Genomic DNA, 27,563 nt, shown 5'->3' on the forward strand with positions numbered 1-27,563 from the left:
CATGTGAGCACTGAATGTTGAAGTAGGAGTAAACCTGAAGCTATTCTAACGGTAATAAGCTGTTCCACTTTAACTGAACGAGCAGTTCTTTTGTGCTTCTCGCCCTTTGCTTCTTTGGAATTCAACATCGTGAATGAATAACTTCTTCAATAAAAACTATAAATAAGCCAGTTCCAAACTCTGCAGACAAATCATCACAAACTCCATGATGTCAGCAACCCACTCTCACCCCCCACATCAGAAACCAGAAAAGGAAATGTGATTGCATACGATTGTGAAATATACTTAACATGCCAACAAGGTAGAGGGTGCCAACATTTTGTGCGCAGTTTAACATAGAATACTACAGCACAGTACAGGCCCTTCGGCCCACAAGGTTGTGCCAACCCTTAAACCCTGCCTCCCATATAAGCCCTCAACTTAAATTCCTCCATATACCTGTCTAGTACTACTAGTCTCTTAAACTTCACTAGTGTATCTGCCTCCACCACTGACTCAGGCAGTGCATTCCACGCACCAACCACTCTCTGAGTATAAAACCTTCCTCTAATATCCCCCTTGAATTCCCCACCCCTTACCTTAAAGCCATGTCCTCTTGTATTATGCAGTGGTGCCCTGGGGAAGAGGCGCTGGCTATCCACTCTATCTATTCCTCTTATTATCTTGTACACCTCTATCATGCCTCCTTTCATCTTCCTTCTCTCCGAAGAGTAAAGCTCTAGCTCCCTTAATCTCTGATCATAATGCATACTCTCTAAACCAGGCAGCATCCTGGTAAATCTCCTCTGTACCCTTTCCAATGCTTCCACATCCTTCCTATAGTGAGGCGACCAGAACTGGACACAGTACTCCAAGTGTGGCCTAACCAGAGTTTTATAGAGCTGCATCATTACATCGCGACTCTTAAACTCTATCCCTCGACTTATGAAAGCTAACACCCCATAAGCTTTCTTAACTACCCTATCTACCTGTGAGGCAACTTTCAGGGATCTTAAATTCCTTTGCATGAGTACACATGCACAGCTTAGAGGGAACATTGAGCGTGACCGCCCCTCAGTACCACCCCTCCCACGGTGTGACCCTCCCTCCCTGGGTACCGCCCCTCCCACGGTGTGACCCTCCCTCCCTGGGTACCGCCCCTCCCACAGTGTGACCCTCCCTCCCTGGGTACCGCCCTTCCCACAGTGTGACCCTCCCTCCCTGGGTACCGCCCCCCCCACGGTGTGACCCTCCCTCCCTGGGTACCGCCCCTCCCACAATGCAACCCTCCCTCAGTACCACCCCTCCCTCAGTGTGACCCTCCCTCCCTGGGTACCGCCCCTCCCATGATGCACTCCTCCCTCAGTGTGGCCCTCCCTCAGTACTCCCGTCCCACAGTGAGACCCTCCCTCCCTGGGTACCGCCCCTCCCATGGTGTGACCGTCCCTCCCTGGGTACCACCCCTCCCACAATGCAACTCTCCCTCAGTACCACCCCTCCCTCAGTGTGACCCTCCCTCCCTGGGTACCGCCCCTCCCACGATGCACCCCTCCCTCAGTGTGGCCCTCCCTCAGTACTCCCGTCCCACAGTGAGACCCTCCCTCCCTGGGTACCGCCCCTCCCACAGTGTGACCCTCCCTCCCTGGGTACCGCCCCTCCCACGATGCACCCCTCCCTCAGTGTGGCCCTCCCTCAGTGCTCCCGTCCCACAGTGTGACCCTCCCTCCCTGGGTACCGCCCCTCCCTCAGTGTGGCCCTCCCTCAGTGTGGCCCTCTCTCAGTCTCCCGTCCCACAGTGTGACCCTGTACTGGAGAATCCCATTTCTGAACGGGAACAGCTCAGGTGAATACTTGTCAGTGTCATGGACGAGCTAGCAAACTCACGATGGGCCAGATGGCCAGCTCTAAAGTGCAGTGCTGCCCGGCCAGTGGAAGGGACTCACCTCTTCGTTCTTGTAGAGCCACACCTTGTCTCCCCGGATTGATACGTAAACCTTATTCCGGGATGCCCGCTGTTCCAGATATCCGTACTTCTCCCCGAATTCAGAGATGCTCTCCCGCAAGAAGTAGTCGGATGCACGGGTCCCCCTCGACTCCAGACGCTCCTTCTTCTCCTCCGCTGTTTGCTGGATCATTCGCACCCACTCATTCCGCTCTCCTACAGCGGACACAACAGCAGTCTCAGTCTGGCATCCAGGAATTCCAACATTCCACCTTCCTCCGCCTTGCTCTGACATTCCGTATCCCTCCCGCTTTTCCCCTTCCTTCCTTCCAATCTTTTATCCTTCAAAACTCCCTCCATTTTCCCACTACCCTCGCTCTTCTACTCTCCCAACGTCCAATAAACATTCCACCTCCTCTTCTCATCTTCCAAATTCCCTCCAAACCTCTATTTCCAACCCTCTTCTCTTGCCTCCATCCTCACATTTACCTCCCTCCCTCCACCCTCAGCTCTGCCTCCAACACTCTCAACCCCCTCTCCACCTTCCCTCCTCACTCCAATTCCCTCCCTCCAGATCACACCCTCCCTCCCGCACTCCTCCTCCAACCCCCCATCCTCCTCCCTCCCAGTAAACTCGTTCATCCCTCCCTCCAACCCGATCCCCACCTTCACTCCTCCATCCCGCCACGGTACCAACTTCCCACCAATCATTCCTCCTCCTTTCACTTCCCCACCAAACTTCCCAAGACTAATGCCAACCCTCTCCTTCCATTTCCTCAGACACGGTGGGTGGGGGGTGGGGAGGAAGCGCAGTGTGGAAAGCGGAGGATGTATGGGCAAGTGTTGAAGTTAGAGGGGTGCATGGAAGGCAGAGGGTGTAGGGTCAGATACGGAGCCCACTCACCGTCGCTCTCCGCCCGGAACACAAAGGTACGGTTGGACGTGACAACCTCAAACTTCTGCTCACCGACGTAGGACACCCGTGTGATGGATCTGACAGAGATCACTCGTTTGGAGTAAACTTCCTGCAGCATGAGTGGGTAGGGAGTGAAACCTCAGTGTGGACACAGAGAAACAAAGAACCACACTGGGGACTTTCATCCAGTCTACACCGTCACAGCTGATCAATCCCCAGTCTCAGATCGACATTCCTGCCTGTTCCACAAAACACCTCAAATGCCCCTTCAAGCTCAGAGATTCTTCACCACCCCCCAGCCCCCATCGGGCAGGAGACACAAAAGCCTGGGAGCATGTCCCACCAGGATCAAGGACAGCCTCTACCCCACTGTTAGAAAAACAGTTATGTGCGTCTACATCAGTTTTTAAAGTCAGTTTGTCCTGTGTTTCTGTGATATCATTCTGGAAAAACATTGTATCATTTCTTAATGCATGTATTACTAAATGACAATAAAAGAGGACTGTGTCCTCATAATCTAATCTAATCTAATCCAACGCAGTCCGAGGATGTGCTGGGGGCAGCCCACAAATGTCGCCGTGTGCCAACATAGCGTGCCCACAACTTGGTAACCCTTATTAACTGGTACACCTTTGGAATGTGGGAGGAAACTCCTGCTGTCGCGGGAAAACAAACAAACTCCTTACAGACTACGGTGGGAATTGAACCCCGGTCACAGCTGCTGTAAAGCGTTGTGGGGCTCCTCAGTCACTTTCTTGATGTTTGTGGGTCAAGAACACAATAGCAGGTCTTTCATTGACCTCGGTATCATAGTACAATCAAATGCAGAAGCTCAAAATTAAATGCAAATGCCACTGTTTTTCACAATTACTGGAATGCAGGTCGAGCACAGGGCGTCCTGCACCAACAAAGGGAAGTCTGAAGATAAATGCAAGCACTGAAGGTTTTCGCAATTACTGAAAGGGAATTCAGATATGGGACAAGCAAGTGCACAAGCAGCAGACGGAAGCTGCTCGCCTTCCTGCAAGAGCACTGGAGGCCCTCCGTGGGCCTGGGTCCACCGTGGATGTTGTCCCTAGCTGCCATACGTAAGCCAGGGCAGTACGATGTTGCCCATGCAGCAGGATCCACCTCTCCAAGCAGCTGATGGACGGCAGAGACCAATACAGTTTGGCACCAGCAACGTCGCAGGAGTTGCCAGTCAGCATTGTCTGCCTTCGGGACTCGAGCTCTGGATTCTTCCGCAGGGTTTACTCCCAAAGCCTTCCCCTTGAGTGGGTATAGCCACAAGGCAGCGGAGGTTTGAGATCAGAGCTTTCTTTCTGGATGAGATGTCAACCACAGCTAATGAGCCCCATCTGCTCGAAGCAACTGGCGTCAGTAACCTGCCTTTGCCCCTTCTCTTGTCAGTACAAACTGCCACTGGGCTTAGTAGCCAAGCTACACGTGAAGGCCAGGAGCATTTGATAGGTAGTGGAAGCTGATCCCCACTAGCCCCTCCACGGCTATGACAACGTGAAGGAACCTACAGTACTCGACACCCAACCCAACTACTATGGCACCCTTACAGTAAAGACACTGAGCATCACTGTCCACTACAATCTGCAAACAATCAGCATGGCTATTGACATCCAAAAGGTCCTGAACCATGAAGCGAATGGTTCAGTAACCGCACATCACACTGAGGACACAGTCGTAGTGCGAGGACAGTCTAGGCCACAGTTCTTGCACTTCCACATTTTAGAAGCATCTTTACCACCAACCAGCTTCTCCTTGGTCACCACCTCCTCCAAGTCTGAACATAGAACAGCGCAGCACAGTACAAACACTTCAGCCCACAGCATTACGCTGATCTTTTAACCCACTCCAAGATCAACCCAACACTTCCAACGTAGCCCCTCATTTTTCTGTCAGTTATGTGCCTGGAGCTTCTGAAATAGCCCTAATGGATCTGCCTCTACCTACCACCTCTGGCAGTGTGTTCCTCACACCCTCCACTCTCTGTGAAACATCCCCTCTTTCCCCCAAACACCATCAAATGATGCCTCCTCATATTAGTCATTCCGCCCTGGGAAAAAGTCTCTGCTTTTCCACTGTCTATGTCTCCTATCGTGTACACCTGCATGAAGTCATCTCTCATGTTTTGCTTTAAAGAGGAAAGTCCTAGCTTGCTCAGCCAATCCTCACAAGACATGCTCTCTAATCTAGACAGCATCCTGGTAAATCTCCTCCGCACCCACTCTAAAGCTTCTATGTACTTCCTATAGTGAGGTTACCAGAACTGAGCACAATACACAAAGTGTGGTCTAACCAAAGTTACACTGGTGCCGGCAGCATCAGGACACTCGCAGGCTGTCTCCAGTACATCTTCGGACTATTTTGGTCAGGTAAGAGCAGTGTCGGTACTAACAGCAAATCTCCATTGAGGAGCCAGCCCAATCACAACGGGCCACGGACTCTTTCTGTGTAAACCGAGCGATTTGAGTCCCTGCTGCTGCAGTCCGGAAACGAACTCACCTTCTCGTTCTCGAAGTACCTCAGGTAGTCGGTGTCCAGTCGGACAAAGCGGCGTTGGTAAATGTAGGAGCTGCAGACACAAGGACAGGGAGAGTGGTCAGTCAGTGGCTCATCGCTGAAGGTGGCAAGTTACTCACACTGGCGTTCAAATGCAAGGAGCACCACCTCCAGCCAGCATCTCACCAGGTGCTGGAGGATCCAGTCCTTGCCAAGCACTTTGCCTCTCCCCGAACCCCAGGCTACCCCTTCCCCAGCAGCACACACAAAATGCTGGAGGAGCTCAGCAGGTCAGGCAGCATCAACGGACAGGAATAAAGGGTTGACAATTCAGGCCGAGGCTCTTCATCAGGACTGGAAAGGAAGGGGAAAGAAGCCAGAATAAGAAGGTGGGGGGGAGGGGGGGTGGGTAGGAGGAGGAGAACAAGCTGGAAGGTGATAAGTGAGACCAGTTGAGAGGGAAAGTGGGTGGGTGGGGGGGGGAGAGAATAAAGAAGCTGGAAGGTGATAGGTGATAAAGATAAAGGGCTGAAGGAGGAAACTGATAGGAGAGGAGAATTCTCTCAATGACCACCCCTTTCAATTTGACTTCCCATTCCCATTCCAGCACGTCTGTCCATGGTAATTTCTCCCTCTCCCTCCTTCTTCTTCTTCTGGGTTCTGCCCCCTTCCTTTCCAGTCCAGATGAAGGCTTTCTACCCAAAACGTTGCCCGTTCATTCTCCTCCTTAGACGCTGCCTGACGTGATGAGATCCTCCAGCATTCTGTGTGTGTTGCTCAAGATTTTCAACATCTGTAGAAACTCTTGTGTTTACCCCTTCCTCCGCCTCACACAAAGCCACCCCCTAACCTTCTCCCCCAAAAAACTCACAGCCGCTTCCCATCACAACCCCCTCCCACCACTATACATATATACCCTACCCAAAGCCTAGGGCATGGATAATCCCAGCCTATGGGTCAAGTCCACACCAGTATCAGAAGCCCCAAACAGGGCACCTTGATAACTTTACTGTTAAGATAATAAAATCAGAACGGATAACATCTTCGCACACTGTTGAGATACAAAAGACCCACACAATAAATATGCAAAACCTCACTTTGTGTTTCATTGGCTTCCACCACCCCTCCCACCCCTGGCCCAGGCTGGAGGGTCTCCAATTCAGGATGGAGGAGCAACATCTCATATTCTATCTGAGTAGCTTCCAGGCAGACAGCAAGAACATTGATTTCATGGTGTTGGAGTCATAGAATACTACAGCTCATAAACAGGCCATTCAGCCCATCTAATCTGTACCAAATTACTTATCTGACTAGTCCCATTGACCTAGACCTGGACCATAGCCCTCCCATTCATGTACCTATCCAAATTTCGCTTAAATATTGAAATCGAACCCACATCCACCGGCAGCTCATTCCACTTTGAGTCAAGAAGTTTCCACTCTCACCACCTTGAGTCAAGAAGTTTCCACTCATGTTCTCCTTAAACTTTTCACCTCTCACCCTTAACCCATGACCTCTAGTTTTAGTCTCACCCAACCCCAGTGGAAAAAGCCTGCTTGCAATTACCCTATCTATACCCTCATAATTTTGTCTTCTGTTGCTGTTGTTGTGCTGAACACTGGGGGCTCGCTATGTTGGCACTGGAATATGTGGCAACACTTGCGGGCTACCCCCAGCGTTAAGAGTTTATGTGTTCTCCCTGTGGCCATGTGGGTTTCCTCCAAGTGCTCTGGTTTCCTCCCACATTCCATAGACATACCCCGTTAGGGTTAGTGAACTGTGGGCATACTATGTTGGCATGGGAAGTGTGGCAACTCTTGTGGGCTGCCCCAACAATGTCCTTGGACTGTGTTGGTTGTCTGATTACTTCATTGTATTTTTTTTATTTTAGTGATACAGCACAAGGTGGGCCCTTCTGACCCTTCTGACATCATCCCAGCAATGCCGACAACCCCGATTTAACCCTAACATAATCACAGGACAATTGACAATGGCCAATTAACCAATTCCATACATCTTTGGAATGCGGGAGCAAACTGGTCACCTGGAGAAAACCACACATCCCACGGGGAGGACGTATAGAAACTCCTCAAAGAAGACGTCGAGATTGAACTCCCGAGATCTGACACCCCGAGCTGCAACAGCGTTGCACTGACCGCTACGCTGCCGTGGTGCCCATGGTGACCAAGTAAGGAGATGGTCATGTTAAACTGGAGTGTGCAGGAACTCCTTCCGGTATGGGACGCGAGTTTCTGGAATTTCTGCCCCAGAGGGTTGCAGACATTGGATCATTTGGGGCGTTTGAGGAGGAGTTAGTGCTTTTAAAGTCCAGGGAATTGAGGGCAATGGGGAATTGGGACAGAGCAGCAATTGAGCTCTGGAACATTTTCAAGAGGCAGTTCACAGAAGTTGTTGAACAAACTTGAGCTGTTTTCTCGGGAACAAGGAAAGATGGTGCCAGTGGTGTTTGCTGACCCCAGGTGACTTCTTCCAGTTCGTCCGCAAAACAACTTATTCTGCTCTATGTCTTTCTTTTTTTTTCCAGGTGGGTTAGGTTCTGTCGGAGTCCGGGATCTACACCGTTCTTCACAAGCAGTGGCTTCTCAGCCTCCTGTGCAACCTGGCATTTCACTATCTCCAGGAACAGCCTGAAAGACGTGCACCTTCAGAGAGCAGCCCTGTAGACGTGGTTCCTCACTGATTTCACCATCTGAAGCGTTGTGAGAGACTACAGACAGCAGGCGGTGTGTGTGCTGCTGAGGAAGAAGGCCCCTGAACTCGACTGATCCCTCTTTCTCTCTATATATGGTGAGGTGGGGGTCTTGGAGAAGCACCATGGGAGACTGTAACATCAACAGTGTTGCAGGAGTGACCTCTCCCTCGCTCGAGAGCCACAGCCTGTCTGAGATGCCAGAGTGCTGGGTTGTGAACTGTAGTTTTTGATGCACTCTGGATCAAGGTCTCTTTGAGGGGACGAGAATGTACTTCTGCTAGCACAAGTGGGGGAGGGTTGATGCATCTGCTACTGCTTGTGCAATGGAAGGGCAGAGGGGTTTCAGGGTCCTGATGTTTCTATCGTTCATTCTTGTTTCGTGGATGTCAGTGAAGAGTAAGAATTTCAGGCTGTATACTGTAAACATTCTCTGATATTAAGTTGAACCAGTTGAACTATTGGTGTAGACAGAAGTGATTAATTTAGTTCGACACACACAAATTACTGGAGGAACTTAGCAGGCCAGGCAGCATCTATGGAAAAGAGTACAGTCGGGCCAAAACCCCCTAGCAGGACTCGAAAGAAAAAAAAAGCTGAGGAGTAGATTTAAAAGGTGGGGGGAGGAGAAGAGAGAAACACAAGGTGATAGGTGAAACCTGAAGTGAAGGGGTATGAAGTAAAGAGCTGGGAAGTTGATTGGTGAAAGAAACAGAAGACCATGGACGAAAGGTAGGAGCACCAGAGGGAGGCGATGGGCGAGCAAAGAGATAGTGAGAGGGAAAAGGGGATGGGAAATGGTGAAGGAGGGGAGGTGGCGGGCATTAATGGAAGTTTGAGAAATCAATGTTCATGCCATGAGGTTGGAGGCTACCCAGACAGAATATAAGGTGTTGTTCCTCCAACCCAAGTGTGGCCTCAGCATGACATGGATGGACATATCAGACTGGAAATGGGAAGTGAAATAAAAATGGGTGGCCACTGGGAGATCCCACTTTCTGCCGAAGGGTTTTGGCCTGAAATGTCAATTGTACTCTTTTCCATAGATGCTGCCTGGCATGCTGATTTCCTCCAGCACCTTGTGTGTGTTGCTAAGATTTCCAGCATCTGCAGACTTTCTCTTGTTTGTAGTAATTTAGTTGGGCAGTTGATTACAAATTTGTTTCGTTTGGCCCAACACCGTGGGCCAAAGGGCATGGTCCCATGCCCCACTCTTCTACGTTCTGTGACGACATCCATTGTTAGTGGCCTTTCACACCCAGGACAGGACATGCCCTCTTCTCATTACTACCAAAGAGCAGATACAGGAGGCTGAAGACCCACACTCAACGACTCAGGAACAGCTTCTCTCCGAGACTCTTTCCAGACATGAAGAAGGAAGAGGGAAGATGGGGTTGGGGGGGGGGAGGGGGAGGTAGGAGTAAGGAGGCAAGAGGAAGAATTTACTAGAAGTTAGGGAAATCGATGTTCACGCTGTCAAGATTGGAGGTGGTCCAGACAGAATAGGGGATGCTGCCCCTACCCACCTTCCCTTGATAGCTTGTACTCCTTCCCTTTCCCCTCCTCCCCACCTTCAGTTTAAGAACAGCTCCTTCCTCTCTGCCATTGGGTTTCTCAACACTACCTTTTCTGCACACAATCTATTTTCGTAATTTTTTTTTAGTAACTTTACATATTTGCACAGAACTGCTGCCACAAGATTTCACACCACACGTCAGTGCTAATAAATGTGAATCAGAGTCTGATTTCGAGACCCTACTGAATGGGGGTTGGAACGGATCCTTCAGGTTGTCATTGCCAGGAGGGCAAACTCCCACTACCTATTAAATGCTCCCCCTGGTGTGCGTCTCAAATAGCCTCAGACGACCAGTTCCAGCTTCTGGCCTTCACCTGCGGCTTTAGTTGCTAAGCCTGGTGGAACCACTTCCACTGGCAGCAGAGGGGGCAAAGGTGGGTTATTAGCACTTTAAAACCAGTCGCTCCAGGCAGACTCACCAGCTGTGGTTGATCACAGGACAAACGAGCAGAAGTAGGCCATTCGGCCCATCGAGTCTGCTCCGCTGCTCCACCATGAGCTAAACTATTCTCCCATCTAGTTCCAATTTCTGGCTTTTTTTCCCCATATCCCTTGATACCCTGACTAATTAGATACCCATCAATCTCCTCCTTAAATACCCTCAATGATCGGGCCTCCACAGCTGTATGTGGCAACAAATTCCATAAATCCATGACCCTCTGGCTAAAAAAATTTCTCCTCATCTGTTTTAAATAGGTACCCTCTAATCCTAAGACTGTGGCCTCTTGTGCTGGACTCACCCACCAGGGTAAACAGCCTTTCCATATCTACTCTGTCCAATGCTTTCAACATTCAAAATATTTCTTGAGATCTGCTCTCATTCTTCTATACTCTAATGAATACAGTCCAAAAGCCGACAAACGCTCCTCATATGTTAGCCCCTGCATTCCAGGAATCATCCTTATAATGGTTGGCAGCTCATCTAGAAGAAAGAGTCGGATCTCAAATCTCAACTGCCTTGCAGCTAAACCCACTTATAGGGAAGACTTCAGGAGTAAACCGCGAGGGAAAAATGCGGAGCTGGATCCTGATCCTTCGAGCAGTCCTACATTGAGTTCAACGCTGACTGGCCACTCCTGCGAAGCTGCTGGTGCCAAATTGTATCGGCCTCTGCCGTTCCTTTGAATTCATCAGCTGCTTGGAGAAGGGTAGCCTGCTGCACGGGCAACAGTTTGCTCTCCATATTGTCCTGCCTAGGCTTACGTATCACACAGACAGCTGGGATGCAGCATCCGTGGTCGACCCTGACTGACGGAGGGCCTCATTCAATGGTGGGGAAGGTATGAGCAGGTCAAGTGGCCTGCTCCTGCTGCAAGGAGAAGGGTTGGTGCACTGATTGGCCTTCAATGCCCCCTCTCAAAGCCCACTGAAGTAAAATTCTACTCTAACGCACTGCAAAACATGCAAATCTACTCCATCACCACTGGCACATGATGCTACGCCAGAACTAACACCAACGTCAACACAACACAGGGGAGGGTCCCAACTACACCCAATAACCACAGACAATGCCACAGTGGGAAAAACACTCTATTCAAAAACAATTTCAAGACACCCAAGCACTCCAACAGTCACCCATCTCCACCGCCCGTCAGACCTGAGGATGCTCCCAGATGAAAAGTAATTCAAGCGCAACAACCTGGAAGAAAAAGAAGGTTCCGGAATTCAGCGGGTGCACACTGTGCTGATGTTTGGAGGGGACCTCCTCCTCTCTGACTAGAAGCCACACACCTTGAGCTCCATTGCTCACTACCAGCGACTGGCAGGAGGTGTGGGACATTCCTTGAGAGCAGGAGTTTCCGATTGAGGACACCTACCGCACAAGTCTCTGGGGCAGAATCTTCACCCTCTCCACCCAGATGATACAATATTGGGGATAGTGTAGAAGACCGGCAAAGTAGACAGCATGTTGCAGATCAGTTGCAGATATGGGCGGTGAAGTGGCAGATGGAGCTTAGCCTGGCCAAATGTCAAGTGTTGCTCCTTGGTGGGTCATATGGAAAGAGACAGCACACCGTCAAGGGCAAGACCTTAATGGTGATGATAAGCAGAAGGATCTTTGGGTCCAAGTTCATTGCTCCATGAAAGTGGCTGCACAGGTTGAGATGGTGAAGGCGACACAGGGCATGTTTGCCTTTGTTACTCGAGGCACTGAGTTCAGAGTCAGGAAGTCATGTTGCAGCTTTGTGAAGTATTGCAAACTGTTCTGGTCACCCCATTACAGGAGGGATTTAGAGAGTGCAGAAGAGATAACCAGGATGTTGCCTGGATTAGAGGGCCTGTGGAATAGTGAGAGGTTAGACAAACTTGGGTTGTTTTCTGTGGAGCAGTGGAGTCTGAGGGGAGATCTGATAGAGATGTACAAGACTGTGAGAAGCATAGATACAGGAGACAGACAGCATCTGTTTCCAGGGGTTGAAATGTCTAATACCAGCGGATATGCATTTAAGGTGAGAAGGGGTAATTTCAAAGGGAGATGCGAGGAGCAAGGTTTTTTTTGAAAAACAGAGAGTGGTGGGTGCCTGGAATGTACTGTCCAGGGCGGGGGTAGAGGCAGATACATTAGGGACTTTTAAGAGATGTTTAGATAGGTCCATGAATGTGAGGAAAATAGAAGTATATGGACATTGTAGATTAGTTTAGTTGGCCATTTGATTATGGATTTAATTGGTTCGGCACAGCATTGTGGACTGAAAGGCTGTACTGGTCTACGTTCGATGTTCTAATACCTTTGCATCTGATTCTGTGCACTGCATCCCATCCTCAGTCCTTCCTTACCACCTGTACAGAAAGGTAATCACAAGGAAGGCATGCCAGTGTCTTTACATCTCTAAATTAAGGAGGCTCATCAAGTCACCAAGCTCTCTGACCAGACTTACTGTTGAAAGTATCCTGAATTGTTACGTCATGGTCTACTACGGCAATTTGAATGTGCAGAATTAAGATTAAAGATTAGCTTTATTTGTCACATCAGGGCAGAGAGGGTAAACAGATCAGCCACGATGAAACGGCAGAGCAGACTCGATGGGCCAAATGGCCTAATTCTGCTCCTTTATCTTATGGTCTTACATACATCAAAACATAGTGAGATACATCAATTGCATAAAATCCAACACAGTCTGAGGACGTGCTGGGGGCAGCCCACAAGTGCAGACATCCCACCCTACAAAAACTCATTTCAGGGAGGTAGCACCATCAATTTGCAGGAGACTCCCGGAACTTCCGGGAGAGGTGGGATGTCTGCACCTTAGCTCCTTAGCAGCTAGTCAGCTAGTTTAAATAACGTTAGCTATGCTAATGAATGAATGACACCTGTTAAACTCACCTCAACATGTCTTTTACAGTCTTAACCCACCATGGACAATAGAAAAGTCGCTGTTGCAAACAGTGCAGCGAGCAACACTGTCATTATTTTTGACCCCTATTAGGCAGGGGTACACTTTAGGGTAGTCTGGGGTGACGTATATCTTATATTTTCTCTTTTTGGAACACTCTGCCATGGCACACTCTCTCTCTGTCGCGCTCGCTCTCTCACTCTCTTGCCCTCAAAAAAATAGATCTCCGGGATATTGTATATAATTTGCAGACATCAGGGAGCCACTATCAATATGCAGGAGACTCCCGGAACTTCCGGGAGAGGTGGGATGTCTGCAAGTGTCCAGCACCAACATAGACTGCAAACAATTCACTAACCCTAGCCGGATACCTTTGTGAAGGAAGTGAAGCACCAGAGGAACCCACGCGGTCACGGGGAGAACGTGCGGACTCCTTACAGCCAGCAAGGATTGAACGCTGATCTTACAATGGTCCTGTGAAGCTAACTGCTGCATCTCCGTGCTGAGAGAGTAGTGGACTCAGCCCGATACACCACATTTCCCCACCATCACGAGTATCTAGAGGAGGTGCTGCCTCAGGGTGTTATCTCTGCCTCAGGCTTCTGGTTCTTCAACCGCCAATGCATCTGTGCCACGGGGTTCAATACTCGGGCCACTTCTGTTTTCCATCTTCACTGTCGACTTGGTTGATGCATGCAGTAACGAGCTATACCTGTACGCCGATGACTGCACGCTATCTACACCAATCAGAGCAGGAGAGACTAATACAGCGGCAGCAGGCCTGAATAGAGATCTTGACAGGATGAAAGTCTGGGCAGACGACTGGAATGTCACCTTTGAGCCTACTAAATGCAAGGTGATGGTGAGGTCTAGGAAGAGGAATCCATCTAACCCCGACCTGTATTTTGGGAACTGCAAACTGGATTTAAAGAAGGAGCTATTAATCCTTGGTGTTAATATTGACAGCAAGTTGGTGTGGGATAAACACCTTTCCACTATTTCAAACAAGGCTGGACAAAGGCTTGGAGCTCTGCAGAAAGTAGCATCCAAACTAGACAAAGAGGGCAGAGCCACGGTTTACAAAGCCCGGGTATGAAGTATTATGGAGTATGCCTGCTTGTCATGGATGAATGCCTCACGGAGTGTCCACAGCCAGCTTGATTCCATTCAAAGAAAGGCTCTCAGGATTATAGGTGTAGATGAAGCCACTGCTCGTGAGAAGCTAGCCATCAGTAGCTTATACCACAGACAACACACATAAAAGTTGCTGGTGAACGCAGCAGGCCAGGCAGCATCTCTAGGAAGAGGTGCAGTCAACGTTTCAGGCCGAGACCCTTCGTCAGGACTAACTGAAGGAAGTTAGTCCTGACGAAGGGTCTCGGCCTGAAACGTCGACTGCACCTCTTCCTAGAGATGCTGCCTGGCCTGCTGCGTTCACCAGCAACTTTTATGTGTGTTGCTTGAATTTCCAGCATCTGCAGAATTCCTGTTGTTTGCGTTATACCACAGACGACAGGTTGCTGCAGCTACTGTGCTATGTAAAATGCACACCAGCCACAGCCCTGCAGACCTTCGCGCCATGCTGCCTTCACCTTATGAGAGACGGCGCACTACACGATCAAGTTTATCTGTGCCTGCTCATGCTGTTTCTATGCCTGATGTGAGAACCTACACACTGGATAGAAGCTTCCTTCACTGTGCTATCAGAATTTGGAACAGCCTTCCAGATGCTGTGGTTGGAGACATCTGCGACGATGGGGTCCAAGCCTTCAAGAGTCGAGTGCACAAACACCTATCATCTCTGGGAGGGAAGTCACATGCTACTTCATAAGCTATCATGAAGGGGACCAGGATGGCAATGCTTGGTTGTTGGTAGGTAGGGTTAATACCTGACTTTCAAGAGCTCTTGTGAGTTATGTTCCGGCTGGACTTTGTCCTTAAACTGCTGGAGAACAGTGAGGAAAGAACAGGCGCTGTTCTCTCCCGGTAGGGATTAGTTTTTAGTTCCAAGTGCTCCTGCCACATTTTGTCACCCTGCAACCTTATCCTTCAATCTCTTTGAATTATGGAGAACAGCATGTGTATAAATGTCGGTCTCCAGCAGACTTCATCATGACTCCAGTATTTGTATTATTTTTTAATGTTTCTCAATTGTACATGTGATTTTTTTGTGTTCTATTGCTGAGCAGCAATTGGCCTATCAGAGTTCTCCTTGGGAACTAGTTGACTTGATCAGCATTTCTGATCTGGCTATTGTTCACGATTGCATTTAATTAAAAAAAATGGCAAAGTCCATCACTAAAGATTCCCACTATCTGGACCACGGCAACGTCTCACGGCTCCCATCAGGCAGGAGGTACAGAACCCTGAAGTCCCACAGCCACACCACCCAGTTCAAGAACAGCTACTTCCCTTCAACCTTTCGGCTCTTAAACCAACTGGCACGATCCTAATCGCTACCTCAGTACAGCCACACTGTGACCACTTTGATCACTGCACTAACAACACACTTCAGTTTTTGTTTTGTTCTCAATTAAGTTCTTTCTTTTCTAAAACATGTATAAATTTTTAATTTACGACTTTTTTCTTGTGAATACAGGTTATCTGACACACTGCACCTGCGATGCTGCCGCATTGCACCTGCGCAGACGACAACCGCTCCGCGGTAGCATAGCTGTTAGCGCGACGCTATTACAGCTCGGCGTGTCAGAGATCGGAATGCAATCCTGTGCTGATCAAAGGACGGGCAGCGGATGTCATGTACTTCGATTTTCAGAAGGCATTTGATAAGGTGTCACACGCAAGGCTGTTTAACAAGATAAAGTCCCATGGCATTACAGGAAAGATACTGGCATGGATAGAGGAACGATTGACAGAGGCAGTGAGTGGTGATAAAAGGGGCCTTTTCTGCTTGGCTGCCAGTGACTAGTGGAGTTTCTCAGGGGTCAGTATTGGGACCGCTACTTTTCACATTGTTTGTCAGTGATTTAGATAATAGAACTTTGTGGCAAAGTTTGGGGACTGCAGCAGGACTTCGACAAGTTGGAAGAATGGGCAAAAGAGTTGCAGCCCGGAATACAATGTTGGGAAATGTATGATAATGCATTTTGGTAAAAGGAAAAATTGTGTGGACTATCATCTAAATGGGGAGAAGGTTCAAACATCAGAGGTGCAGAAGGACTTAGGAGTCCTTGTGCAAGGCTCCCAGAAGGTTAATTTACAGGTTGAGTCTGTGGTAAAGAAGGCAAATGCAATGTTGGCATTTATTTCAAGGGGAATAGAATATAAAAGCAGGGAGAAAATGCTGAAACTTTATAAGACATTGGTTGGGCAGCACTTGGAGTATTATCAACAGTTTTGGGCCCCATATCTCAGAAAAGAGAGAATCCAGAGGAGGTTCATGAGGATGATTTCAGGAATGAAGGGGTTAACATATGAGGAGGGTTTGGCAGCTTTAGGCCTGTACTCACTGGAATTTAGAAGACTGCTGGGGGATTTCATTGAAACCTACTGAATGGTGAAAGGACTGGATAGGGTGGATGGAGAGGATGTTTCCTAATGGGGGTATTCAGAACTAGAGGGCACAGCCACAAAATTGAGTGGCGACCCTTTAGAACGAAGGAGAAGAATTTTATTTTAGCCAGAAAGTAAAAAGTCTGTGGAATGCTCTGCCACAGATTGCAGTGGAGACCAAGTCTGCGCATAAACTTAAGGCAGAAGTTGATCATTTCATAATCAGTCAGGGCATCCAAGGATATGGCGAGAAGACAGGTGTATGGATTTGAGTGGGTTCTGGGATCAGTCATGATGGAATGACGGAGCAGACGTGATGGGCTCAATGGCCTAAATATAACCATATAACAATTACAGCACAGAAACAGGCCATCTCGGCCCTTCTAGTCCGTGCCGAACTCCTACTCTCACCTAGTACCACCAACCTGCACTCAGCCCATAACCCTCCATTCCCTTCCTGTCCATGTATCTATCCAATTTAACTTTAACTGACAACATCGAACCTGCCTCAACCACTTCTACTGGAAGCTCGTTCCACACAGCTACCACTCTCTGAGTAAAGTTCCCCCTCATGCTACCCCTAAACTTTTGCCCTTTAACTCTCAACTGATGTCCTCTTGTTTGAATCTCCCCCACTCTCGATGGAAAAAGCCTATCCACGTCAACTCTATCTATCCCCCTCATAATTTTAAACACCTCTATCAAATCACCTCTTAACCTTCTACACTCCAAAGAATAAAGACCTAACTTGTTCAACTTTTCTCTGTAACTTAGGAGATGAAACCCAGGCAACATTTTAGTAAACCTCCTCTGTACTCTCTCAATTTTATTGACATCTTTCCTATAATTCGGTGACCAGAACTGTACACAATACTCCAAATTTGGCCTTACCAATGCTTTATACAATTTCAACATTACATCCCAACTCCTATACTCAATGTTCTGATTTATAAAGGCCAGCATACCAAAAGCTTTCTTCACCACCCTATCTACATGAGATTCCACCTTCAGGGAACTATGCACCATTATTCCTAGATCCCTCTGTTCTACAGCATTCTTCACTGCCCTACTATTTACCATGTATGTCCTATTTTGATTAGTCCTACCAAAACGTAGCACCTCACATTTTTCAGCATTCCATCTGCCATCTTTCAGCCCACTCTTCTAACTGGCCTAAATCTCTCTGCAAGCTTTGAAAACCTACTTCATTATCCACAACGCCACCTATCTTAGTATCATCTGCATACTTACTAATCCAATTTATCACCCCATCATCCAGATCATTAATATATATGACAAACAACATTGGACCCAGTACAAATCCCTGAGGTACACCGCTACACACCGTCCTCCAATCTGACACAGTTATCCACCACTACTCTCTGGCATCTCCCATCCAGCCACTGATGAATCCATTTTACTACTTCAATATTAATGCCTAATGATTGAACCTTCCTAACTCGCCTTCTGTGTGGAACTCTGTCAAAGGCCTTACTGCAGTCCATATAGACAACATCCACTGCTTTACCCTCGTCAACTTTCCTAGTAACCTCATCAAAAAATTCAGTAAGATTTGTCAAACATGACCTTCCACGCACAAATCCATGTTGACTGTTCCTAATCAGACCCTGTCTATCCAGATAATTATATATAGCACCTCTAAGAATACTTTCCATCAACTTACCCACCACTGACGTCAAACACACAGGACGATAATTGCTAGGTTTACTCTTAGGACCCTTTTTAAACAATGGAACAACATGAGCAATACACCAATCCTCCGGCACCATCCCCGTTTCTAATGACATTTGAAATATTTCTGTCAGAGCCCCTGCTATTTCCACACTAACTTCCCTCAAGGTCCTAGGGAATACCTTGTCCGGACCCGAAGACTTATCCACTTTTATATTCCTTAAAGGCGCCAGTACTTCCTCTTCTTTAATCATCATACTTTCCGTAACTACCCTTCTTGTTTCCTTTACCTTACACAATTCAATATTCTTCTCCTTAGTGAATACCGAAGAAAAGAAATTGTCCAAAATCTCCCCCATCTCTTTTGGCTCCGCACATAGTCGTCCACTCTGATTCTCTAAGGGACCAATTTTATCCCTCACTATCCTTTTGCTATTTATATAACTGTAGAAACCCTTTGGATTTATTTTCACCTTACTTGCTAAAGCTGCCTCGTATCTTTTTTTAGCTTTTCTAATTTCTTTCTTAAGATTCTTTTTACATCCTTTATATTCCTCGAGCACCTCATTTACTCCAAGCTGCCTATATTTATTGTAGATCCCTCTCTTTTTCCGAACCAAGTTTCCTATATCCTTTGAAAACCATGGCTCTCTCAAATTTTTAACCTTTCCTTTCAACCTAACAGAAACATAAAGATCCTGTACCCTCAAAATTTCACCTTTAAATGACCTCCATTTCTCTTTTACATCCTTCCCATAAAACAAATTGTCCCAATCCACTCCTTCTAAATCCTCTCGCATCTCCTCAAAGTTAGCCTTTCTCCAATCAAAAACCTCAACCCTGGGTCCAGTCCTATCCTTCTCCATAATCACATTGAAACTAATTGTATTGTGATCACTGGACCCGAAGTGCTCCCCAACACATACCTCCGTCACCTGCCCTATCTCATTCCCTAACAAGAGATCCAACACTACAAAAAACTATCTTGCACAAATTTGACAAACTCCAAACCATCCAGCCCTTTTACAGAATGGGCTTCCCAGTCTATGTGTGGAAAATTAAAATCTCCCATAATTCTGTTCCTATATCTTGTGGTCCTCTGTAAGGAGTCTGCATGTTCTCCCTGTGGAACGTGTGGGTTTCCTCCGGGTGCTCCGGTTTCCTCCAAAAGCCCAAGGATGTCCAGGTTAGTAGGTTAATTGGTCATTGTAAATTGTCCTGCGATTAGGCTAGAGTTAAATCAGTGTTGTCAGGGGTTACAAAACAACACAGCTTGAAGAGCCAGAAGGACATATTCTGCACTGTATCTCCAAATAAAATTTACTCAACTTTGACCTACAGTTACATTCAAACATGTGAACTAGTAGGCCATTCGGCCCTTTGAAGCCTGCTCTGCCATTCAACAAAGCCTGGCCGATACAAGTTAATAAACCTGAAATCTGGACACAACCTAAAAACTGTACAGAATACACTAGATTAGGCCTCATTAATGTCATATAATACAATATTACATCTCATCCCCTGTACTTAATGCTCTGACTTATGAAGGCCAATTTAACAAAAGACCTCTTCATGACCCTGCCTACCTGTGATGCCACTTTCAAGGGATTATGGATCTGTATTCGCAGTACCCTCTGTTCTCTGTTATACCTTTCCTGTTTGTAGGAACAGGGAACATACTTGGAACATAGGAAACTGAAAGGGTAATCTGACAGAGGTGTATAAAATCGTGAGGGGCAGAGACAGGATGAATAGGGGTGCACATCTCACATAATCACTCATTGTCCCAGATCACAATCAGGACAGTTCACCGATGCCTCTACGTTCTGTGGGGGCTGAAGAGAGCTGGACTTCGCACATCTGCACTCATGTCAATCTACAGAAGCTCATTTATACTCGTGTCCTTCTAGAGAGCATCCTAACAAACTGAATCACTACATGGCACATAAACTGCTCTGTGACGGGCAGGAAGGCTCTACAGCGGGTCGTCAAACTGTCCAGTGCATCACCAGCACCAGACTACCCACCAGCAAGGACGTCTATACAGAAAGGTGTTGGAAAAGGGCCAGTAACATCATGAAGGATCACACCCACCCTGTTCATGGACTGTTTGTCCCACTCCCATCAGGGAGGAGGCTACGTAGCGTCCATGCTGGGACCACCAGACTCAAAAACAGTTACTTTCCCCAAGCAGTGAGGCTGATCAACACCTCCACCCACTAACCCAGCCCTCCACATCCCCAACCACCACTACTTTATCATTTCCTGTCAGTCACCTTATATATAGACACCCCTGTGTCTAGCATCACTCTATGGCCACACAACCAATCCTTTTGTATTTATTGTGTTTTTATTATTATTGATTTCTTTATTTTATTGTGTTTTTTTTGTGCTGCATCAGATCTGGAGTAACAATGATTTCATTCTCCTTTACACTTGTGTACTGGAAATGTCATTAAACAATCTTGAATGCACAGTCTTTCCTCCCTAAGGGTAGAGGAACCAAACACTACATGTCCTAGGTTAAAAGGTGAGAGGGGAAAGATTTAAAAGGGAACTGTGAAGAAACTTCGTCACTCAGAGAGTGGGACGTACGTGGAACGAGCTGACAGGAGAGGAAGTGGTTGATGCAGGAACAATAATAACATTTAAGAGACACCTGGGTAAGAACATGGATAGGGAAGGTTTAAAGGTTCTTCCCACCATTACAGACATTTACACCACACGCTGCATCCGCAAAGCAAACAGCATTATGAAGGACCCCACGCACCCCTCATACAAACTCTTCTCCCTCCTGCCATCTGGCAAAAGGCACCAAAGCATTCGGGCTCTCACGACCAGACTATGTAACAGTTTCTTCCCCCAAGTCACCAGACTCCTCAATACCCAGAGCCTGGACTGATACCAACCTACTGCCCTCTACTGTGGTTATTGTCTTGTTTATTATTTATCGTAATGCCTTCACTGTTTTGTGCACTTTATACAGTCCTGGATAGGTCTGTAGTCCAGTGTAGTTTTGTGTTTTTTCTTACGTAGTTCAGTGTAGTTTTTGTGTTGTTTTATGTAGTTCAGTGTAGTTTTTGTATTGTTTCATGTAGAACCATGGTCCTGGAAAACATTGTCTTGTTTTTACTTTGTTCTGTACCAGCAGTTATGGTTGAAATGACAATAAAAAGTGACTTTGACTTGATTTAAAGCAGGAGTTCCTCACCTTTTTTATGCCAAGGACCCCTACCACTAACGGTGGGCCCCGGGTTGGGAAATCCCGGTTTAGAGTGGTATGGTCCAAGTGTGGGGCAATGGGACTAGTGAGTTTGGCACCAGGGGTCAGCATGGATGGGTGGGGTCGAAGGGCCTGTTTTCCTGCTGTATGACTCTATGCTCACCGTCTGTTCTGGAGGGGTCACTGCACAGCATCCCGAAAAGCTTTAGAAAGTTGCAACTCAGCCAGTTCCATCACAGACATGAGTTTACCCAGCGTCAAGGGCACCTTCAAAAGGTGATGACTTGAAAAGGCATTAAGCGCCCCCATCACCAGGACATGCCCTCTCATTGCTACCATCAAGGAGGTGCCACGGGAGCCTGAAGACACACACTCAACACAACAGAAACAGTTTCTTCTCCTCTGCCATCAGATTTCTGAATGGTCCATGAACACGACCTCACTACTTTGCCCTATTTTTTTAAAATGCTGTTTATATATCTCATTATAATTTACAGTACAGTGAATTCCAGTTAATTGGGCCATCGGTTAACCAGAGCAGCCACTCATTTAAGGACAACTCTTAAAGAACAAAAACTAATTGAGAAAATAGCTGGAATTCCCTTCACTTATTGGAAACACCACGGTGCTTAAATTGGAACAGGAGAGGGTAGCTAACTAGCATCAGTCGTGCGGCCATTCGACACTACACCGTGTGCAGAGTGAGTAGTTTTAAAACAGCGCCAGATATGCTTACTTGCGTTATGTTTTCTACTTTTGTCAACAGACACTGATTCAAAAAGCAGTGATGTTTGATCATTTTGCTTTTCGTTTTGACTTTCAGATTTTCAGATTGTTGCCAACCTGAAAAAAATAACACAACTGAACCAATTTAAAAGCCAGACATCTCTAACCATTTGTCTATTAATAACCATCAGGAACTAATACACTGTTTTATAGTACTGTTGGTACTATTGATAGGGTTCTAATTTCTTCCGTATTTCATTTAAATACATCATTTGCCACTCAGTTAAACAACAGTTCGCCTTTTTAAAACTGCTTCCATGAAACTTGGGCTAATTGGGGAAGTCGTTTAATTGGGCCAAAATTTACTGGTTCCCAGTTGTCCCAATTAACCGGAATCTACTTGTGTATCTTATGAGCTTTTTTATGTATTGCACTGTACTGCTGCCATAAACAAGAAATATCACAGCACAAAGTAATAAATCTGATTCTAATTCTGCAATGAAATGACCTGTATTTTCACAGCATCCTCACTGTACCTCAGTCCATGTGACAGTAAATAAGCCAAGTTACCAGCTCACAGAACCATCTCATTCCCCACCAACATTCCCCCTTCCCACATTCCCCACCCACACGCAGCGGGCAGTTAACCCTCCCACCCCACACGCCTCTGGGACATGGCAGCAGGAAGACTGGGCAAACACGACACAGATCAGCACCCAAGTGATGATAATAAAAACCATTTACCTTTTTTTGTTTCACACTGACTTCCAGTTCTCAGTTCCCCACTCATAAGGCCTGAGGACCAGATTAGGCTTCTGTGAGCCAGTTGCTGACTTCACAATTCCAGCCACTTTATGCAAGTTAAGGGGAAAATAATAAACTTAAAACCCAAGTGTTCAGGAAATCCATTTCAGGTCTGTTTCACAACTTCCTTCCCTTTTTATTTGGTCTAAAGTTGAGTGGTACTCTCCCTAACAGGAACCTTAAAACCACAGCTCCCATAATGACAGCAGAGATTGAGAATAAAAGACGGCAGAACGGCCCAGCGAATGGCTGTTAATGCTAGTGAGGGATGGGCTGATGTCCGGACTTTCACAGGGGGAAAGGCAAAAACAAAATCAAAAAAGGATAACAGCAGTATCCGAAGAAACCGGAAAAGAAGCGTAAATAGGAATCTAAAAATACTCTCCGCCTACTTGAGCTGGAAGTGTATTGTGAAAGGTGGGGCTGATGGGAAATTGAAAGAAAAATTTTTACCCAGGGATGCAGGCAGTAAAGCGATTTGAATGTGGAAGGATTTACGGAGGCTCCTCCAAGGATTTTCAGTGAAAGAAGGCAGCGTCACAGTCGCACAACGGGTAGCACAAGGCTTCACAGTGCCGGTTGCAAGATCGGGGTTCAATTCTCAATGCTGTATGGTAAGGAGTCTGCACGCTTCCACCACATCCACTTAGGTTCCTCCTGGCGTTCTGCTTTCCTCCCTCATTCCAAAGATGCACAGGTCAGGGTCAGCAAGTTATGGGTATGCTATGTTGGCATCCGAAGTGTGGCAACACTGTGAGCACATTCTCAATATAAGGGACACATTTCACTGTGTGCTTCAATGTGCATATGACAAATACAGCTCACCTTCATCTATAACCACTGAGGTTCTAAATGGGCTCAGCATTGGTGAAGAGGAGATATCAGAAAGTTGAGCAATATTTCTGGCAGATTTAGATTCACAATCAGCACAGAAACAGGCCCTTCAGCCCATCTAGTCCATGCTGAGCCATTTAATCAGCCAACTCCCATTCACCTGCACCGGGACCATAGTCCTTCATACCCCTAACATCCAAACCTCTTAAACGATGAAATCGAGCTCACATCCACACTTCTACTGACAGCTCATTCCTCTGAGTGAAGAAATTCCCCCTTAAACATTTCACCTTTCACCCTTAACCCATGACCTCTGGTTATAGTCCAACTCAACATCAGTGGAAAAAGTCTGCTTGCAATAACCCTGCCTATACGCCTCATAATTTTGTAAGCCTCGATGAAATCTCCCCTCATTCTCCCATGCTCCAGGGAATAAAGCCAAACCTTTTCCAATAACTCAGGTCCTCAAGTCCTAGCAAGATCCTTGTAATTTTTCTCTGCACTTTTTCAACCTTATTTGCATCATTCCTGTAGGTAGATGACCAAACTTGTACTCAACACTCCAAATTAGCCCTCACCGATGTCTTATACAATTTGGTCCATGCCATTAACACTAATTGCGTTTGTCGGCGTTTGGCCCATAACCCTTAAACACTTCTATTGTGTCTGCCTCCACCACTGCCCCTGGCAAACTTCAAGACATCTACTCACTGGCCACATTATTAGGTACCTCCTACACCTAATAATACTATAAATTGTACTTAAAAACGCACACACAGTGCTGGAGGAACTCAGCAGGCCAGGCAGTATCTATGGAAAACAATAAACGGTCAAAGTTTCAGGCCAAGACCCTTAATCAGAACTGGAGAAAGAAGATTAAGGAATCAGTGTTAGAAGGTTGGGGGGGGAGGGGAGGGGAGAAGAAACACAAGGTGATAGATCTGTTGTGTGCTGGGGCAGCAGGCTGAGGGTAGCAGACACCAACAGAATCAACAAACTCATTCGTAAGGCCAGTGATGTTGTGGGGATGGAACTGGACTCTCTCATGGTGGTGTCTGAAAAGAGGATGCTGTCCAAGTTGCATGCCATCTTGGACAATGTCTCCCATCCACTACATAATGTACTGGTTGGGCACAGGAGTACATTCAGCCAGAGACTCATTCCACCGAGATGCAACACAGAGCGTCATAGGAAGTCATTCCTGCTGTGGCCATCAAACTTTACAACTCCTCTCTTGGAGGGTCAGACACCCTGAGCCAATAGGCTGGTCCTGGACTTATTTCCCGGCATAATTTACATATTACTATTTAACTATTTATGGTGCAACTGTAACGAAAACCAGTTTCCCCCGGGATCAATAAAGTATGACTATAACTTTGACTATGTGAGAGATGAAACGGGGGCGGGGGGAGCGGAGGGTTCAGTAAAAAACTGGGAAGTAGATCGGTGAAAAAGATAAAGGTTTGGAGAAGGGAGAATCTGATAGGGGAGGACAGAAGGCCATGGAAGGAAACAAGGGGGAGGAGCACCAGAGGAGGTGATGGGCAGGCAAGGAGATAAAGTGAGAGGGGAGATGGGAATGGGGTATAGTGAGGAGGGGGTGGGGGGCCATTACCAAAAGTTCAAGTAATCTACGTTCATGCCATCAGGTTGGAAGCTACCCAAACAGAATACGAGGTGTTGTTCCTCCAACCTGAGTGTGGACTCATCGTGACAGTAGAGGAGGCCGTGGATAGACATGGCCAGCCACTGGGAGATCCCGCTTTTTCTGGCGGCTGGACCATAGGAGTTTGGTGAAACAGTCTCTCAACCAGGTATCACCGATATACAGGAGGCCACACCGGGAGCCCCTGATACAGTAGATGACCCCCAACAGCCTCACAGATGAAGTGTCGCCTCACAGGAAGGACTGTTTGGGGCCCCGAATGGTGGTGAGGGAGCAGGTGTAGAGGCAGCGTAGCACTTGTTCTGTTTGCAAGGATAAGTTCCGGAACGGAGACCAGTGTGGAGGAATGATTGGACAAGGTCTCATAGGGAGCGATCCCTGCGGATAGCAGAAAATGGGAACAGGGAGGGAAAGATGTGATTGGTGGAGGGAACCCGTTGGAGATAGCGGAAGTTACAAAGAATTATGAGCTGGATGCGAAGGATGATGGGATGGTCGGTGAGGACAAAAAGCCTATTCCAATGCAACTCCCTCGAAAGCAGAACCTGCCCCTACGCCTCCTCCCTCACTACCATTCAGTGTCCCAAACAGTCCTTCCAGGTGAGGCGACACTTCACCTGTCAGTCTGTTGGGACCATCTACCATATCCAGTGCTCCCGGTGTGGCCTCCTGTATATCAGTGAGACCTGATGTAGACTGGAACAGCACTTCACCGAGCACCTAAGCTCCATCCGCCTAAAGAAGAAGGATCTTCCACTACCTCAATTGTACTTCCTATTCCAACACGTCAGTCTGTGGCCTCCTCTACTGGCGCGATGAGGCCACACTGAGGTTGGAGCAGCAACACTTCGTATTCCGTCTGGGTAGCCTCCAACCTGATGGCATGAACATCAATTTCTTGAAATTCTGATAATGCCCCCCCGCACCCCCATCACTCTCCAATCCCATTTCCTCATCTCCTTACCTACCCATCACCTCCCTCCAGTGCTCCCCTCCCTTCCCTTTCTCCCATATCTTCTGTCCTCTCCCATCAGATTCCTCCTCTTCCAGCCCTTTATCTCTTTCACCCATCAACTTCCCAGTTCTTTATTTCACCCCTCCCCCTTTCCAGTTTCACCTTGTGTTTCTTCCTCCCCTCATCTTCTTACTCTGACTCCTCATCATTTTTCTCCAGTCCTGATGAAGGGTTTCAGCACAAAATGTCGACTGTTTACCCTTTTCCATAGATGCCTCCTGGCCTGACGAGTTCCTCCAGCATTCTGTGTATATTGCTTGGATTTACAGCATCTGCAGATTTTCTCTTGTTTGTGATTAGACTACTGTACTTAATACACTGGCTACACTGGCCAGTGAGTGTATGTTCATGGTCTTCTGCTGCTGTAGCCCAGCCTCTTCAAGATTCAGTGTGCTGTGCGTTCAGAAATACTCTTGTGCACACCAATGTTGTAACATGTAATTATTTGAGTTACTGTCCCCTTCCTGTCAGCTTGAACCAACCTGGCCATTCTCCTCTGAGCTCTCACAGTAACAAGACATTTTTGCCCACATAACTGAGGCTCATGGATGCTTTTTGTTTTCACACCATTCTCTGTAAACTCTAGAGCAGGGTTCCCAACCTTTTTTATGGCATGGAGCCTCACCATGAACCGGGGTCCACTGGCCCTTGAATAGGAACTGCTCTGCTCTTGAGACTGCTGTCCATGAGAATCCCGGGAGATCAGCAGCTTCTGAGACACTCAAACCTCCCTGTCTGTATCCAACAATCATTCCACAGTCAAAGTCAATTAGATCACATTTCTTCCCCATTCTGATGTTTGGTCTGAACAACAACTGAACCTCTTGACTATGTCTGCATGCTTTTATGTATTGAGTTGCTGCCACATGATTAGCCGATTAGACATTTGCATTAACGAGGTGTACCTATTAAAGTGAACTGAATAAGTGTCAGAGATAATAAACCTTATTCTGATTATCTATCTATGCCTCTTAATCTTATAAACCTCTATCCGATCTTCTTTCAGTCTACAGAGAGAACAACCCAAGTTTGTCCAACCTCTTGCTATTGCACATCCGCTCTAGACCAGGCAGCATCCTGGTAAACCTCTTCTGCACCCTCTCCAAAGCCAAGACATC

At 47.2% G+C, this 27,563-nt stretch overlaps 1 protein-coding gene across 8 annotated transcripts in view; it reads right to left on the reverse strand.

Moving 5' to 3' along the window:
- Window positions 1–27,563, reverse strand: part of LOC134349807 (arf-GAP with Rho-GAP domain, ANK repeat and PH domain-containing protein 1-like) — a 310,918-nt gene that overhangs the window by 76,290 nt on the left and 207,065 nt on the right. For all 8 annotated transcript variants that reach the window (XM_063054705.1, XM_063054704.1, XM_063054701.1 and 5 more), the window contains 3 exons: window positions 5,355–5,424; window positions 2,826–2,946; window positions 1,923–2,137 (listed from right to left, as the gene is read on the reverse strand). In XM_063054705.1, the coding sequence (XP_062910775.1) occupies window positions 1,923–2,137; window positions 2,826–2,946; window positions 5,355–5,424 (406 nt within the window). The remainder of the gene's footprint in view (window positions 1–1,922; window positions 2,138–2,825; window positions 2,947–5,354; window positions 5,425–27,563) is intronic.

The sequence above is a fragment of the Mobula hypostoma genome, chromosome 7 (assembly GCF_963921235.1).
Source record: "Mobula hypostoma chromosome 7, sMobHyp1.1, whole genome shotgun sequence".
Lineage (NCBI taxonomy): Eukaryota > Metazoa > Chordata > Chondrichthyes > Myliobatiformes > Myliobatidae > Mobula > Mobula hypostoma.